This window comes from Ovis aries, chromosome 12 (genome assembly GCF_016772045.2).
Source record: "Ovis aries strain OAR_USU_Benz2616 breed Rambouillet chromosome 12, ARS-UI_Ramb_v3.0, whole genome shotgun sequence".
NCBI classification, from domain to species: Eukaryota; Metazoa; Chordata; class Mammalia; order Artiodactyla; family Bovidae; genus Ovis; species Ovis aries.
The window spans coordinates 62,262,610-62,276,939 of record NC_056065.1 but is presented as its reverse complement, the minus strand read 5'-3'; the positions used below and the strand labels follow the sequence as shown (position 1 = coordinate 62,276,939).

The following is a 14,330-nucleotide window of genomic DNA, read 5'->3' as shown; positions in this document are numbered from 1 at the left end:
ACTGCCACGTTGCAGACCCTGGGGCAGCCCCCTGTTACGAGCTAAGAGTTTCCACAGCACAGCAGGGAACTCTGCTTTTCCTCTGGGCACTCTTGGTGCTAGGAAATGGAAGGATTCCCCAGGGCAGGATAGCAGGCATCCAGCCGGGATCTTGAATCCTAATAGGATCCTGTTTATGTTTGTAACAGATTGAGCTTTTCTTTTTGAATATGCTTCAGGCACTGGAATCATATTGCTACATTTGTGATTTTTCTACCCCTGGCAACCTGAAGCAGTGATGAGCTCTGTACACCTCTTCTGCCTTTCAGGATGAAGTCAAGACCCTTCCCTTTTTTTTTGGAGAAGAAAAGTCTGCCGTCAGCCAGGCTCTCTAAGAGAACCTGGGATGGAACAGCAGGCAAGTTAAAGGGTTGTCACTAGGAATCTGTTTAAGCATAGCATGGAAGCAGGTGATGCAAGTAGGTAGATGTTACTATGATTAAGCAAATGATCGCAGTTTCTCATATGGGCCTCCTCAGTGAACAATATCCCAAAGTGGGTGCTCGTTAGCACATCCAGGAGAGACAGGAAACACACGCGGAAGAGATACATCTGCCATGCTGGAAGAATCTGGGTTGGATTCTTGGCCCCAAACCCCGTGTCTCACATAAACATTATCCCTTGGTCCATTTTTTTTTTTTTCCTTTAAGTCACTGTTGATGAGATTAGATTCCAGTGTCTTTCCCTAACTACATCCCAAAGTTCTGGATTCTTTGGGCTCCCCTCCTCCTTGTGGCATTTCTCCTAAGATAGGATGCTCCCTTTAATGGGAGGTTCAGAGCAGTGAAAGATGATCCGACAACCTCCACTCACCCACAGAGGAGATGTCCACGCAGTGCTCGTCGCTGGAGTCCCGTGCCATGGCCTCAGTCCGGCTCCTTTTGATGGTTGCCCTCCGAAGCACTACACCAGGGAAGCAAGGGGCAGAGAGAGGACAGAAGACTCACCGGTCAGGCTGGTCAAAACAGGACAGTGGCCTAGAGGCACCTGTGACACAGATGCCTGCCTTTAAATACCCGAATCAGGGTGAGAGAAGTAACAAACGCCTACAGAAACGTGGCTCCCCTGCTCAGCAGCGCCTCTGACACACGAGGCTCTTGAATCCCATGCAACAAGGCTCCTGACTCCTTGCGGGAGCTCTTCTAAACTCAGTAGGTAAACAGGCACCCTGTATCTATTTGTTCTGGCTCTTCATAAACAGGGTCACTTCTTGCCAATGAAAGTGGTCCCAAGATGTCCCCCACAAATTGTCAAAGAAGATCCTTTTCTGAACCACTGGTTGTATGATGGCTTTTTCATTGCCCATTATTGATCACAAGCCCTGGAACGAAACAACTCTTGGATTTCATTTTCATCACTTTAAAAAGCATTTAAACCCATGACTCAATTCCCTTCCTTTTAAAGCATGAGGGATTTTATGACAGAGAGACTCGCATTTCAAATCCCAAAGCACCCCTCTTTTCTTTCTTTCTCCTCTTGATCAAGAGACATAGCCGCCGCAGATGAGGGGGCAGATGAGAGAGCAATGAGGCCTTGGAGCACTTCCTTACCTTCTAAGGCTGACGTTCCAGCATTTTTGTTTTCTTCAGCAAGCATGACTTCCTCTATATGGAAACAAATGGTTTAGTAAATTATCAGTAAATGCCAAATTATTTTGCGAAATGAAAATCCCTGAGGAACAGCTCTGGCTCCAGGGCAACGTGGAGAGAGAGTGGAGTTCAGAGCTGGTTGCAAGCACCAGTGTCAGAAAGACATCAAGGGTCATAGACGGAGCATCAGAGCATCAGAACAGAAAGGAAGGTCTTTGATGAAGGGGGCACAGGGGGTGATGGGTTAAGATTCAGCTCTTGGTCTGAAACACCAAAGAATAAACAGCTATTTAGGAGAATAAACAGCTCTGAGAGCGAGAGTTGATCTTTTTAACTAAAATCCTCCTAAATTGATAAAAACAAAAAATTTCCATTTCTGTTTTCTTTTATCCAGTTTCCTTAAAGCTATCCTAGCAACAGGAGCTTCCTTAATTTTGCTTGTTTGCAGTAGCTGCCAGGTCATAACACCTCCCCCTCATTCAGAAGATGAGACCACGTTTATGGGGTCTAGCCTACTTCTTTCAGGAAGGGGCATAGGAAGATGCTCACCGCCCCTCAAAGAGAGGAGCAGCCTTGTGGCCTTGCTTCTTCTCCCCCCACCACGTCCATCCTGCCTTGTTGAGCACAGCCTGCGTTGAAGAGGCTTCAGCCCATCACGAAATTGTCCCTGTGACTTAATAAAATATAAATATTTGGTTTTTGTTCACCATTCAGGCACAGAGCTTCCAAAGCCCGTGGGATGTACTGTCTTTTGTATGCTAATGGGATGACTCACTGAGGGAGAGGCCTAGATAGTGTAAGGAGGGGGGACGGTCACTCAAAACGCACCACCACATGATTAGAAGATTGTAGCTTTCAGTCTCATCCCCTTCCCACCTCTCAGGAGGGGAGAGGGGCTTGACACTATCAGTCACCAATGGCCGATGATCCAATCATTCCGGTCTGCATAAGGGAACCTCCATTTAAAACCCTACATGGGACTTCCCTGGTGGTACAGTGGTCAGGAATCTGCCTGCCAATGCAGGAGACACAGGTTCGATCCCTGGTCGGGGAAGATTCCACACGTCATGGAGTCACTAAAGCCAGTGTAACACAACTACTGAAGCCCGAGAGACTAGAGCCCGCGCTCCACAGCAAGGGAAGCCCCTGCGGTGAGAAGCCCATACACCACCACGAGAGCAGCCCCCCACTCACCGCAACTAGAAAAGGCCGAACACAGGAACAAAGACCCCGCACAATCAAACATAAATAAACGAATCATTTTTAAAAATCAACCAAAAAATCCCTACAGGTGGGGCCCAGCTTGCTGACAGGTTGGTGAGCCCATCAGGGTGCTAGGAGGGTGATGTGCCTGGATGTGCTTGTAGGCTCTGGGGTTCACCCATATCCCTACCCCCTATATCTTACCCTGTGTATCTCTTCAATTTGGCTGTTACTGACTTGCATTCTTCATAATAAACTGGTGATAGTTTTTTCCTGAGTTCTGTAAGTCATTCTAATGAATTAGCAAATCTGGAACCCTTTGAATTTGTCCTCAGCCAGGAAGAAGTATAGATCACCTGGGGACCCTACTGTGGCTGGTGTGTGAAGGAGAGATAGGCACATGGGGTGGAGCCCTTCGCTTGTGGGGTCTACACTCACTTTGGGTGGTGTTCAGTGTCAGAACTGAATTGAATGGCTGGATATCCCATGGGTAATAGAGAGGGAAAGAGCTGGTTGGCGTTGGGAGGGCATTATTTGGTTGCTGGCATTTGTAAAACCACCACTCAGTTCCCTGGACTCCCCTTGTGACTCCCCAGGAGCAGTCCTGTACTCCACAGAGGTGTCATCATGGGTGAGACACTATTTTCTGCCAAGACTTATTAGAATATGCCTCACTAAAGAAGAGAAGCAAAAGGCAAAGGAGAAAGGGAAAGATATCCAATTGAATGCAGAGTTCCAGAGAATAGCAAGGAAAGATAAGGAAGCCTTCCTAAGCAAACAATGAGAAGAAATAGAGGATAACGATAGAATGGGAAAGACTAGAAATCTCTTCAAGAAAACTGGAGATACCAAGGGAACATTTCTTGCAAAGATAGGCACAATAAGGACAAAAATTGCAAGGACCTAATAGAAGCAGAAGAGATTAAGAAGAGGTGGCAAGAATACACATAAAAGGTCTTAATGACCTGGATAACCACGATGGTATGGTCACTCATCTAGAGTCAAACATCCTAGAATGTGAAGTGCAGTGGAAGTGCAGGAAGCGTTACTATGAACAAAGCTAGTGGAGGTGATGGAATTCTGGCATGAGTTATTTCAAACCATAAAAGATGATGCTATTAAAATACTGTACTCAATATGCCAGCAAATTTGGAAAACTCATTAGCAGCCACAAGACTGGAAAAGATCAGCTTTCATTCCAATACCAAAGAAAGGGAATGTCAAAGAATGTTCAAACTACCATACAATTACACTCATTTCACATGTTAGCAAGGTAGTGCTCAAAATCGTTCAAGCTAGGCTTTAGCAGTACTTGAACTGAGAACTTCCAGATGTACACGCTGAATTTAGAAAAGGTAGAGGAACCAGAGATCAGGTTGCCAACATTCATTGGATCACAGAAAAAGGAAGGGAATTCCAGAAAAACAGCTACCTCTGCTTCACTGAATACACTAAAACCTTTCACTGTGTGGATCACAATAAACTGTGGAAAATTTTTAAAGAGAAGGTAATACCAAACCACCTTGCTGTCTCCTGAGAAACCTATAGGCAGGACAAAAAGCAACAGACATGGAACAATGAACTGGTTCAAAATTGGGAAAGCAGTACATCAAAGCTGTGCACTGTCACCCTGCTTATTTAACTTATATGCAGAGCACATCATGTGAAATGCCAGGCTGGATAAAGCACAAGCTGAAATCAAGATTGCTAGTTCAGTTCAGTTCAGTCACTCAGTTGTGTCCGACTCTTTGTGACCCCATGAATAGCAGCACGCCAGGCCTCCCTGTCTGTCACCAACTCCTGGAGTTCACTCAGACTCCCGTCCATCAAGTCAGTGATGCCATCCAGCCATCTCATCCTCTGTCGTCCCCTTCTCCTCTTGCCCCCAATCCCTCCCAGCATCAAAGTCTCTTCCAATGAGTCAACTCTTCGCAAGAGGTGGCCAAAGTACTGGAGTTTCAGCTTCAGCATCATTCCCTCCAAAGAAAGATGGCTAGGAGAAATATCAATAACCTCAGATATGCAGATAACACCACTCTAATAGCAGAAAGCAAAGATAAACTAAAGAGCCTCTTGAAGAAGGTGAAAGAGGAGAGCAAAACAGCTGGCTTAAAACTCAACATTCAAAAAACTAAGATCCCGGGAACTGGTCCCATCAGGATGAACAGAGGGGGAAAAATTGGAAACAGTGACAGAATTTATTTTCTTGGGCTCCAAAAGGAAGGGAAGTGAAGATAGTGACTGCAGCCATGAAATTAAAAAACTTGTTCCTTGAAAGAAAAGCTGTGACAAACCTCAACAATGTATTTAAAAAGCAGAGACATCATTTTGCCAACAAAGGTCCACATAGTTAAAGCCATGGTTTTTCCAGTAGTCATGTATGGATGTGAGAGTTGGACCATAATGAAGGCTGAGTGCAGAAGAATTGATGCTTTTGAACTGTGATACTGGAGAAGACTCAAGAGTCCTTTGGATCACAAGAAGACCAAACCAGTCAATCCTAAAGGAAATCAACCCTGAATATACCTTAGAAGGACTAATGTTGAAACTCCAACACTTTGGCCACCTGATGCAAAGAACTGACTCATTGGAAAAGACCCTGATGCTCGGAAAGATGGAAGGCAGGAGAAAGGGGAGATGAGATGGTTGGATGGTATTACTGACTCAATGGACATGAATTTGAGCAAACTCCAGGAGATAATGGAGGACAGCAAAGCCTGGTGTGCTGCAGTCCATGGGGTCACAAAGAGTCGGGCACAACTTAGCGACTGAACAACAAGAACAACATCCCTCAAATGTATCAACAAAACAGACCTTCTGTCGCACATATAGTGGGATTCTGAGCCCTCTATTGAGAGTGGTGTGGATGAGTTTTGACCCCCACTTCTGTCTCAGCCATAAGCGAGGGGACCTGGAAGTGCCAGCAATCATTCCCTAAGATCCCAGCTGCTGGGGATAAGCCTGCAGCAGTACTATTAAGCAATGGTTTAATTTAAGCACTTCTAACAAGTACAAAGACAAGCATAAAAGGGTAAACTTATTACCATAATTCCACCTGCATATAAAACTAAGAGTATGTAATGTATTTCCCAGGGAGGGGAACATGTTGAGGCTCGGAATGTACCACGCAGGATGGCCATTATAAAGTCATAACATTTAGTTTTCTTTTTTAAGTACAGCCCTCTGGCAAAACTAAGCTAACAGACTAAGTGTTATTGGTGGGATGCTCCTTGATGTGCACATAGAAGGTTTGAAGGTCACTGAAGGCACTGGCTTTTGGAGGCCATCCTTTTAAAATTAGGTACTTGTTAAATACCTCTTAGCCACATGAATGACCTCAGCCAGAGAGTCTTTTTCACTCTGCGCAGTGTCTGGGGCTTTGGGGTGGGCAGATTCGAGGACCCCTGAGGCAGGAGGAGGGTGGATGGTGCCGCTGAGTACCTCTGGGGAGCGCTCGAGGGCTCCTGATGGGCTGGCACCACCCCCTCCCCCAATGTCTTTTGCCAAGTTCCCTTTGGAACTTGCGAGTGTCTTTCCAGGGAAACGTAACCCATATGTCTCTGAATCACTCACGCTCCATTTGTAAAGGAAAGGGCCAGGAAGCACAATTTGACGTCGCAGTGCGTCTTTTTTTCTTAGAAGGAGAAGAGAGCAGGCTTTGCCAACTGGAAGAAAGTAGGAGCCTTGGAATTCTGCATTATTTTGAAAAGCAGAGCCGCAAAGAGCAACATCCTGAGCCCCCTGACCCTGAAGGGGGCCGTGGGAAGGGCGTGGAGGGTTCTCTTTGGAGTTTGCTGCCAGCCTGTGCACTAGGGTGGTCTGTCAGATGGCTCCCTTGCCCAGGAAGCCAGGGGCAGTTGGGAGCTTTAAGCTGCCAGGCTGGCCTGGAGGCAAATCTGTTGAGTTGCTGTTCCAAGAAGAGGGAGGGAAGATTCAAGTCCACGTCCACACAAGAGTCTCAGAGGAGCAAGGATGAGATGGGAGTACAATCACCACTCCACGGCTCTTGCTTCCAGAAGCAGCAAAGAAATGCAGATAGTCCCAGATGAGGACTGGCTTTTACTTGGCTTTGGTTTGGCATGGCACTTCGCATCATACCTGCTCTCTCACCAGCTAGATGATCAAATGTCGACTCCTGAGCTGAGACAGCCTGCGTGTGTTGTGGTCAGAATAGGAGTCATAGCATCCATCATTCGAAAGCTTAGAGAAGAAGGGTCAGGCCACTAAGTACCCCATCCTATTCCAAATTCTTCCCCGAGAGATCTCTTTGTGCTCTGCTTTTCTACCAGGAGCAGAGCAAAGATGCTGACTGTCATGCTTTTATTTTTTATTTAAAAAAATGTACTCTTTGCTCAGTAAGAAAATGAAGACATATAACACCAGTGCAATGCAACCTTTAAAATAACAAGGAAAACAAATGTATCCTCTTCACTGACAGATATGGGGTGATCGACGCCCCTCATAAACAGCAGAGCCACCGTCACTCTTGAGTTTGGAGGTTCTCTGTGGGTTCGTAAAATCAGGATAAACCTGGACCTTTCCTCAGGGCTGGGCAACAATTATTCCCGAGGCTGAGCCATGAGTGAGGAGCTGATGACAGCAAGGAAGAGGGAAACCAATTCTCAGCACCATCTCTTAGGAGGCCTACTGCAGTAGTCTCACTATCGGTCTCCCTGCTCAGGCCCGGGTCTTCCTACCGTCTGTTCTCAACGCAGCAACCAGGTGCTTCTTTAAATCTTAAACAGAGCATGTCCCTTCTCTGCTCATGACCCCCCGTGGTTCTCACTTGACTCGCAGGAAAGCCCTGAACTTTCTTTACAAAGGCCAGTAAAGGTCCTACAGACTCTGCCGCCTGCTCCCACCATGAGAATGCCTTCATCCCAGCTCCCGCCCTCCCCTGCTCACACCTCAGGCAGTTCCTGGAGCCCTCTGGGTCTCCTCCCACATTAGAGCCAGGACACTGGGGTATGCTTCCTTCAGAGCTCCCTGTGGCTCATCCTCTCATCTCCTTCACATCTCTCCCCAAATAGGTCTACCCTGACTCTCCAGCTAAAACTACAACTCACCCTAAACCCCTAACCCTACCTTGATCTGTTTTGATTGTACTTGAAAGTGGACACTTTTGTCACTCAGTGGTATCCAACACTTGTGACCCCATGGACTGTATGTAGCTGCCAGGTTCCCCTATTCAGGGGATTTCCCAGTCAAGGATACTGGAGTGGGTAGCCATTTCCTTCTTCAGGGGATCTTCCCAGCTGAGGGACTGAACCCAGGTCTCCTGCATTGCTGGTGGATTCTTTACCATCTAAGCCACCAGGAAAGCACTTCGTTGTACTTATTACCCTATGAAAAATTACTCCTTATTTTGTTCATCACTGCCTTCCCAGCTATAGGGTAATTGAGCTCCACGAGAGTAGAGCTCTGGCTCACTGCTGTATCACAAATGCCTAGAACAGGACTTGGCACAAAGTACGCTCTCAATAAATATCTGTGGATGGAACGGACTATTGTTAGTAGTAACGGTAATAGTGTGAAATGGCATCAGCCCAGACTTAGCTCTTGCACTTGGTTATGTGAACTTTTACTCAGTTCACCTTGCTAAAATGTCTGCCTCCTGAAAGATGTTTGGTAGAGAACAGGGACAGATCCAAAGGGAGAAAATGGGACCAGTTGGGAACCCCCAAAGCCAATGAGTCATTTCCAGCTTCTCTCCGCTCTGGTCTAGACTGGCCCTTTGAGCAGAAGTACTGGGAATGGGTACTGGGTAGGTTCCGGATGTCTGTGCAGCCCATCACCAACCTCCTCCAGCCCCCAGGTCTTACCTGCTTTGTCTATCCAGGCGCGGTACCCGTTCAGCTCACGCTCGATCTGCTGCTGACGCCGCAGTTTCATGAAGGCTCTCCGGTTCTCCACTCTCTCTCTCTCTTTGGCAAATTCCCTGTGGACAAAGCGGGTAAGATTCACTAGGTTTGGGCAGTGCCATTGTCAAAAGAGAGAGTGAAGCAAGCAGGAGCGCAAGTGTTTGAGCAGGCACCGTGTAGACCCCATTCCCTTTGTCCCCGCCTGCAACTATGATCTTAAAATGTTGCACAGAAATGAACTTCGTTCAGCCTCTTGCAGGAAGTCTTCTTGGATCAGTTTCATTTCAGTCAGCACTAAAACTTTCTGCTTGCTCTGTTTTTTTCTTTTCCCCCAATATAAATTATCTTCTTGAAATAAAATGCAATAAAGCTAGAAATCAATAACAAAAAGACAGCTAGAAAACACTCATATACTTGGAAATGAATGAATACACCATTAAGAAATCCATCAAAGAAAAAAATTTAATAGAAATTAGAAAATAACAATCATACATGTAAAACTTGTACTATGAGTATATCAGGTTCTTGGAAAGAAACTTATACTAGAATATTATTTTAAAAAGCTGAAATTAATAACATTTGTATTAATTTCCTTTTTTGTCCTTATAAAGGTGAGGTTTTTCTTTCTTTAATTTTACTGGAGTATGGTTGCTTTACAATATTTTTGCTGTATAGCAAAGTGCCTGATCTCATCTGTTTGCTCTGTTTTGAAAGCTACTGACTTAGTAATGGGACGAGCTAGGTTCCAGAATGTTATATATTACGTGGCTCTGGCTACAACAGAAACTCAACCCTCCGAGGGGTCTAACTATCCTTTATGCTTTTAATAACAACAGTGACTACTGTCTATTGATTGATGATTATGTGCCAGCCCTATATGAAGTTTTTCATATCCATTAATTCGTTTGATCTTCACAATCACCCTATGATGTAAGCACTATTAAAACCCTATTTAACAGATAGGGAAACCAAGGCTTAGGGGAGGGCGGTCACTTGTCACTTACTGGGATCTGAACTCTACCCATCAAGCTGGTGGCCTGACCCACTGAGCGTGGTGCTTGGTATGCGCTGCCACCGAAGACCACGACACTGATGCCTTGAAGGGTTGAAATGCTATTTGAAGATGGCTGGTCAAGGTTGGATAAGAAAGGAAAGGACACAGGAAGGGCACATGGCTCCAGAAGAAAGTGGGAGGGTGGGGTGGGGTGGAGGGGAAAACAAGACAGGGGGATAAAACCAGCATGAGGGTCAGACGGAAGACACAGCCCCTAACAGGGCACAGAGCCACTGTGGCAAAAGACGATTAAAACAAAGCCACCCACTAAAGCCCCGTGGGAAAAGAAGAGAGGAGAGGAATGAGGACTCCCTGGCAGAGAGGAAGATGGTAAGATTCGACAAATGAGAAAATGGGGATCAAGAAATATTCACTGGCTAGTAGGCCCCTCCGGATGCCACATTTGCACCAATGCCCTTCTTATCATCAAACACCCTTCCAGCCAGAACACCTCTTGCTAGCACAGTGCCTCCCAGCCAAGGCTCATGCATTCTCCTACTTCCCTGAAAGCTGTTCCACTTATTCTTGAGCTCTCCATCAACAAAGAGCAGTAACCTGAAGGTAACAGAGTCCAGCACCCACTGAGGGTCCTGCTATCTACTCCCTCATGTCCAGGGAGGAGGAGGGAACCAGGGGCTAAGGGACATGCCCCATCCCCAGTGCAGGAGAGGGAGGGGTGCCAATCTACCATGAGGCAGGGGGATATCTGGCCTCTCCTTCCAAAACAGAGGGGATTCCTTGGGCACAGGCACCTTACAGAGGTCACAATCAGGACAAGGCAAACTGGAAGAAATTCTCTTGGACTTGGTGTCAGGCTCAGTGGGTTCTACTAAGGGTGTCTTGGGGGAAGGAAGAGGTGACTAGGAACAGTGAGAGTCAGACTTCCCTGGTGGTTCAGATGGTAAAGCGTCTGCCTACAATGCAGGAGACCTGGGTTTGATCCCTGGGTCGGGAAGATCCCCTGGAGGAGGAAATGGCAACCCACTCCAGTACTCTTGCCTGGAATATCCCACGGATGGAGGAGAGTGGTACACTATAGCCCATGGGGTCGCAAAGAGTAGGACATGACTGAGAGACTTCACTTTCTTTTACACTTTCAGTGAGAGTCAGGGTAACAGAATTTAAGCCCTGGAGCACCTCTTTCTTCCACCTCATCTGGATTTCAGCAAGTAAGAAAGTAACAGAGAGCTATCTTGGTCCATGGTGTTACCATCTAGCAAAGTTCTTACCTTTGGTTCTTCGTCTTCCTATCCCAGTCATTGTTCTGTTGGTTCTATCTTCAAAATGGCACTTGGATCCACCCTCCCTTTCATTCTTACTGCCTTGGTCTAGGACCTCACCTTTTCCTGCCTGGACTACTGAAATAGCATGTACCTGGTCTCTTAGTGACCTGCCTCTTCTCGCTTCATTTCATCTATTTCACAGCAATTAGAATTATCTTTTTAAAATATGCACTGGATCTTACCATGTCCAAACCTAACATAAAACCCACACTGAGTGACGCTGGTGGAGCACTTTCTAATTTCCAAGTACCTTCATCCATTTCGTACATTTAATCTTTGCAACCAGAATGAGAAGGCAGCAAAACAGATATTTTCAGCCTCAACTTAAAAGTTAAACCACTCATTCAAGTTTAACTGAGAGATGGAGCCAGGTTTGGAACCCTAGGCCTCTCTGCTCTAAGAGCCCAGATTCCCCACATATCTGCCTAGCCCAGTGGCATATTTATAGGCAGCTTTCTACCTTTTCATACGTGTGTGCCTTCATTTTTCAACTATGCTCTAAGGGAATTCAGGAGGGTTTAGCAGGATGCAGTATTTTGAGCAAGACCTTGAAACAGGAGAATTTAAGCACATTATGGGGCTTTCCAGGTGCCTCAGTGGTAAAGAGTCTGCCTGCCAATGCAGGAGACATGGCTTCAGTCCCTGGGTCAGGAAGATCCCCTGGAGGAGGCAATGGCAACCCACTCCAGTATTCCTGCCTGGAGAATCCCATGGACCGAGGAGCCTGATGGGCTACAGTTCATGGGGTCACAAAGAGTCGGACACAACTGAGCACACACATACATAAGTGAGCTATGAGCAGAGAAACACGATAATCCTTCAGCATCTGCCTTATTACCAACATCTCCATTTTCCAGCTCAGAAAACTGAATCTAAGAGGTCATTTGAAAGGGCAAGTGTCCTAAGACACAGTGCCACTAAGAGGAACCATGACCCTCAGATCCTATAAATTCCCTCTTCTATCTTCTCTTCCTTCACCTCTCCTCCACCAGCTGCTAAATACCTGACAGACCTTTCAAAGTCCTTCATGGTTATATCTGGACCTTTCTTTCAAACCTCACTTCCCATCAATCTGATCTACCTCATGCCTACCTGCAGCCCCACTCTAGCCAAGCTCCAGCCACAGCACACTTCCCACGGTTCCCGAAAGAGCAGTGAGGGATCTAAAGGTTTAATTATACTGGCCTAGAACCCAGACTTACCTGCCTGAGCCTGTTAAAATCCTTCAAGGCCAGGTTGAAACGTCACCTCTAATGTTTAGCTTGCCGCTCTCCCTTGCCCCAAGTCTTCTGACCTCTGCTATACCTTCTCTTTGTCTCTTCAAAGCTCGTCTTACAGCCAGATGTCTATGGCAGTGAGCTATACGTGTGACTGTCTCTCTCCCTCTCTGTGAGCTTTTTGTGGAAACATTCTGTCTTACTCAACTTTGCATCCTCCAGGACTAGACTAGGCCTGGTGCATGGTACTTACTTAATAGATTTTTTTAAAATTACAATATCTAGGCTGACTTGAAAACCATACTGATAGATCTGCCCTGAATTCCAAAGGCTTAAATGAAGGGAGGCAGCATCTCTGCATGGACCCAAGCAGAGCCAGGTGAACTAACAAGAATGGAGCAGTTGCCAGGTAACTCCTGGACACGGCCACCCCTATGTTTCTTTGTTTGGCTCCACTGAAATCTCCGTAGCATTAGTCTAGGCAGTGTGCAGCGTGTCACCTCTACCCAATCCCCAGAATGACCACGTGGCTTCATTTCCGGTAGGAGAGGCAAGTCATCCCGGCCTCATCTCTCTTTATCTTTGGAAGTTTCCTGGCTCCAGTCTCACCAGCTGGTTTCCCTGCTCTCCTCTGCCACTGCAGGCCCCCATTTCCTCCCACCCTCCCACCTGGCATCCTACAGGCCCAGAGCCCAACAAATCTGGCTTGGACTTTTTAAGAAGCCTCTTGGCTAAAAGAAACAAAGTGTGCACCAACAGGGAAACTTTCTAAGCAGCTTTCTGCACGTCAGTGGAGGGGAAGAAGGGCTGTGTTTGGAGGCCTTCTGTATTATGTTGATCAATCGGCTTGTTTTGTGTTTCAGTTAGGAGCCCAGGGCACAAAGTATGGCACCATATCGTTCATGACACTTCCCACCTCTCCCTTGCTGTCACAGTGTTTGTGCCAAGGCTTCTCTCTCTGACAGGTCTGAGGGTTCCATGAGGCCAAGTAGAGTCGGAGTCACACCACATTCCAACAAGGACCTGGGAAGTTTAACCCACAGCCAAATATTATAGCAGATACTACATATTACAAAAATAAAGTATTAAGGACAGCTAATGTTCATAAGCCACATTTGTAAAAGTCTCATTTTCTAAATCACTTTCATGTAAATGATTTCACGTAGATTTGCGGAAACCCTGGGAGAATCAGAAATGTTACTCGCTCAAAATGACCAAGTTAGCAGGAGACAGAGCCGGAATTCAAACGAGTATCTTTTGATTCCAGATCAAGTGCTGTCTCTACAAGGCCTGAGCGGTCTTTCCTGTGTCTAGCAGTCACATTTAAAACCCACAAAAGGGATTTATTCTTCAGCCAGAGGTTGAGGAAAATAAAGACATAGAAACAAAATTTTGTGTTTTTTTGAAAAGGACTATCTTTTAAATTGAGAGAGCAGCATATAATCCATTGTTCTGTGTTGGGTTAATGAGGACCTATTATAAAACTTGTAGCATTAGTCAGGTTAGTGAGGCACTGCTTGAATTTGTGTATCCTACTCACCATTTATATGTATATTGCATTCTGGAGAAAGCAGGGACAAACAGGATTTAGCTCCATTACCTGCCCCAAATAAGTGATTATTCTAACCTTAGATACAACACACTTGCCAATCTCATGAGCATATATGTAGCCAGACTGAGGAAAGGGACGTGTGTTCCTCCTTCTGGTCCCTCTCTTCCCCTGAGGACCTGAATACTCTCTCCTCTTCATAGAGGATTATCCTGGAGTTATTCAGATGACGATGCTTTTGCAAAGATAAAACATATGGCCGTTACCTTATTTAGCCATCCACTGCCAAACTTCTTAATGAAACGTGCCTCAAGGAATGGCCCTGTGAATATCTTATCCAGTTTCTTTGGATTAAGCCACAGGAAGTTCCAAAGGAGAAAATCTGACATGAGAAGAGTGTTCATGTCCCCTACGTCCACCTAGCATTAACCTACGGCTCAAGGAAAGAGGATGGGTAATCCGCTCCTTTTCATTTGCTCCATCCAGTGTTTCTACACCCTAGATGTAGCAGAATTCAGACTGGGATGCATCTAGA

The 14,330-nt window shown here is 46.1% G+C and overlaps 1 protein-coding gene across 2 annotated transcripts in view; it reads right to left on the bottom strand.

Annotated features, from left to right (window-relative positions):
- LOC101102503 (voltage-dependent R-type calcium channel subunit alpha-1E) overlaps positions 1–14,330 on the bottom strand; it is a 342,192-nt gene that overhangs the window by 93,828 nt on the left and 234,034 nt on the right. For both annotated transcript variants that reach the window (XM_042229161.2, XM_042229165.2), the window contains 3 exons: positions 8,654–8,769; positions 1,590–1,643; positions 853–942 (listed from right to left, as the gene is read on the bottom strand). In XM_042229161.2, coding sequence (XP_042085095.2) covers positions 853–942; positions 1,590–1,643; positions 8,654–8,769 — 260 coding nt within the window. The remainder of the gene's footprint in view (positions 1–852; positions 943–1,589; positions 1,644–8,653; positions 8,770–14,330) is intronic.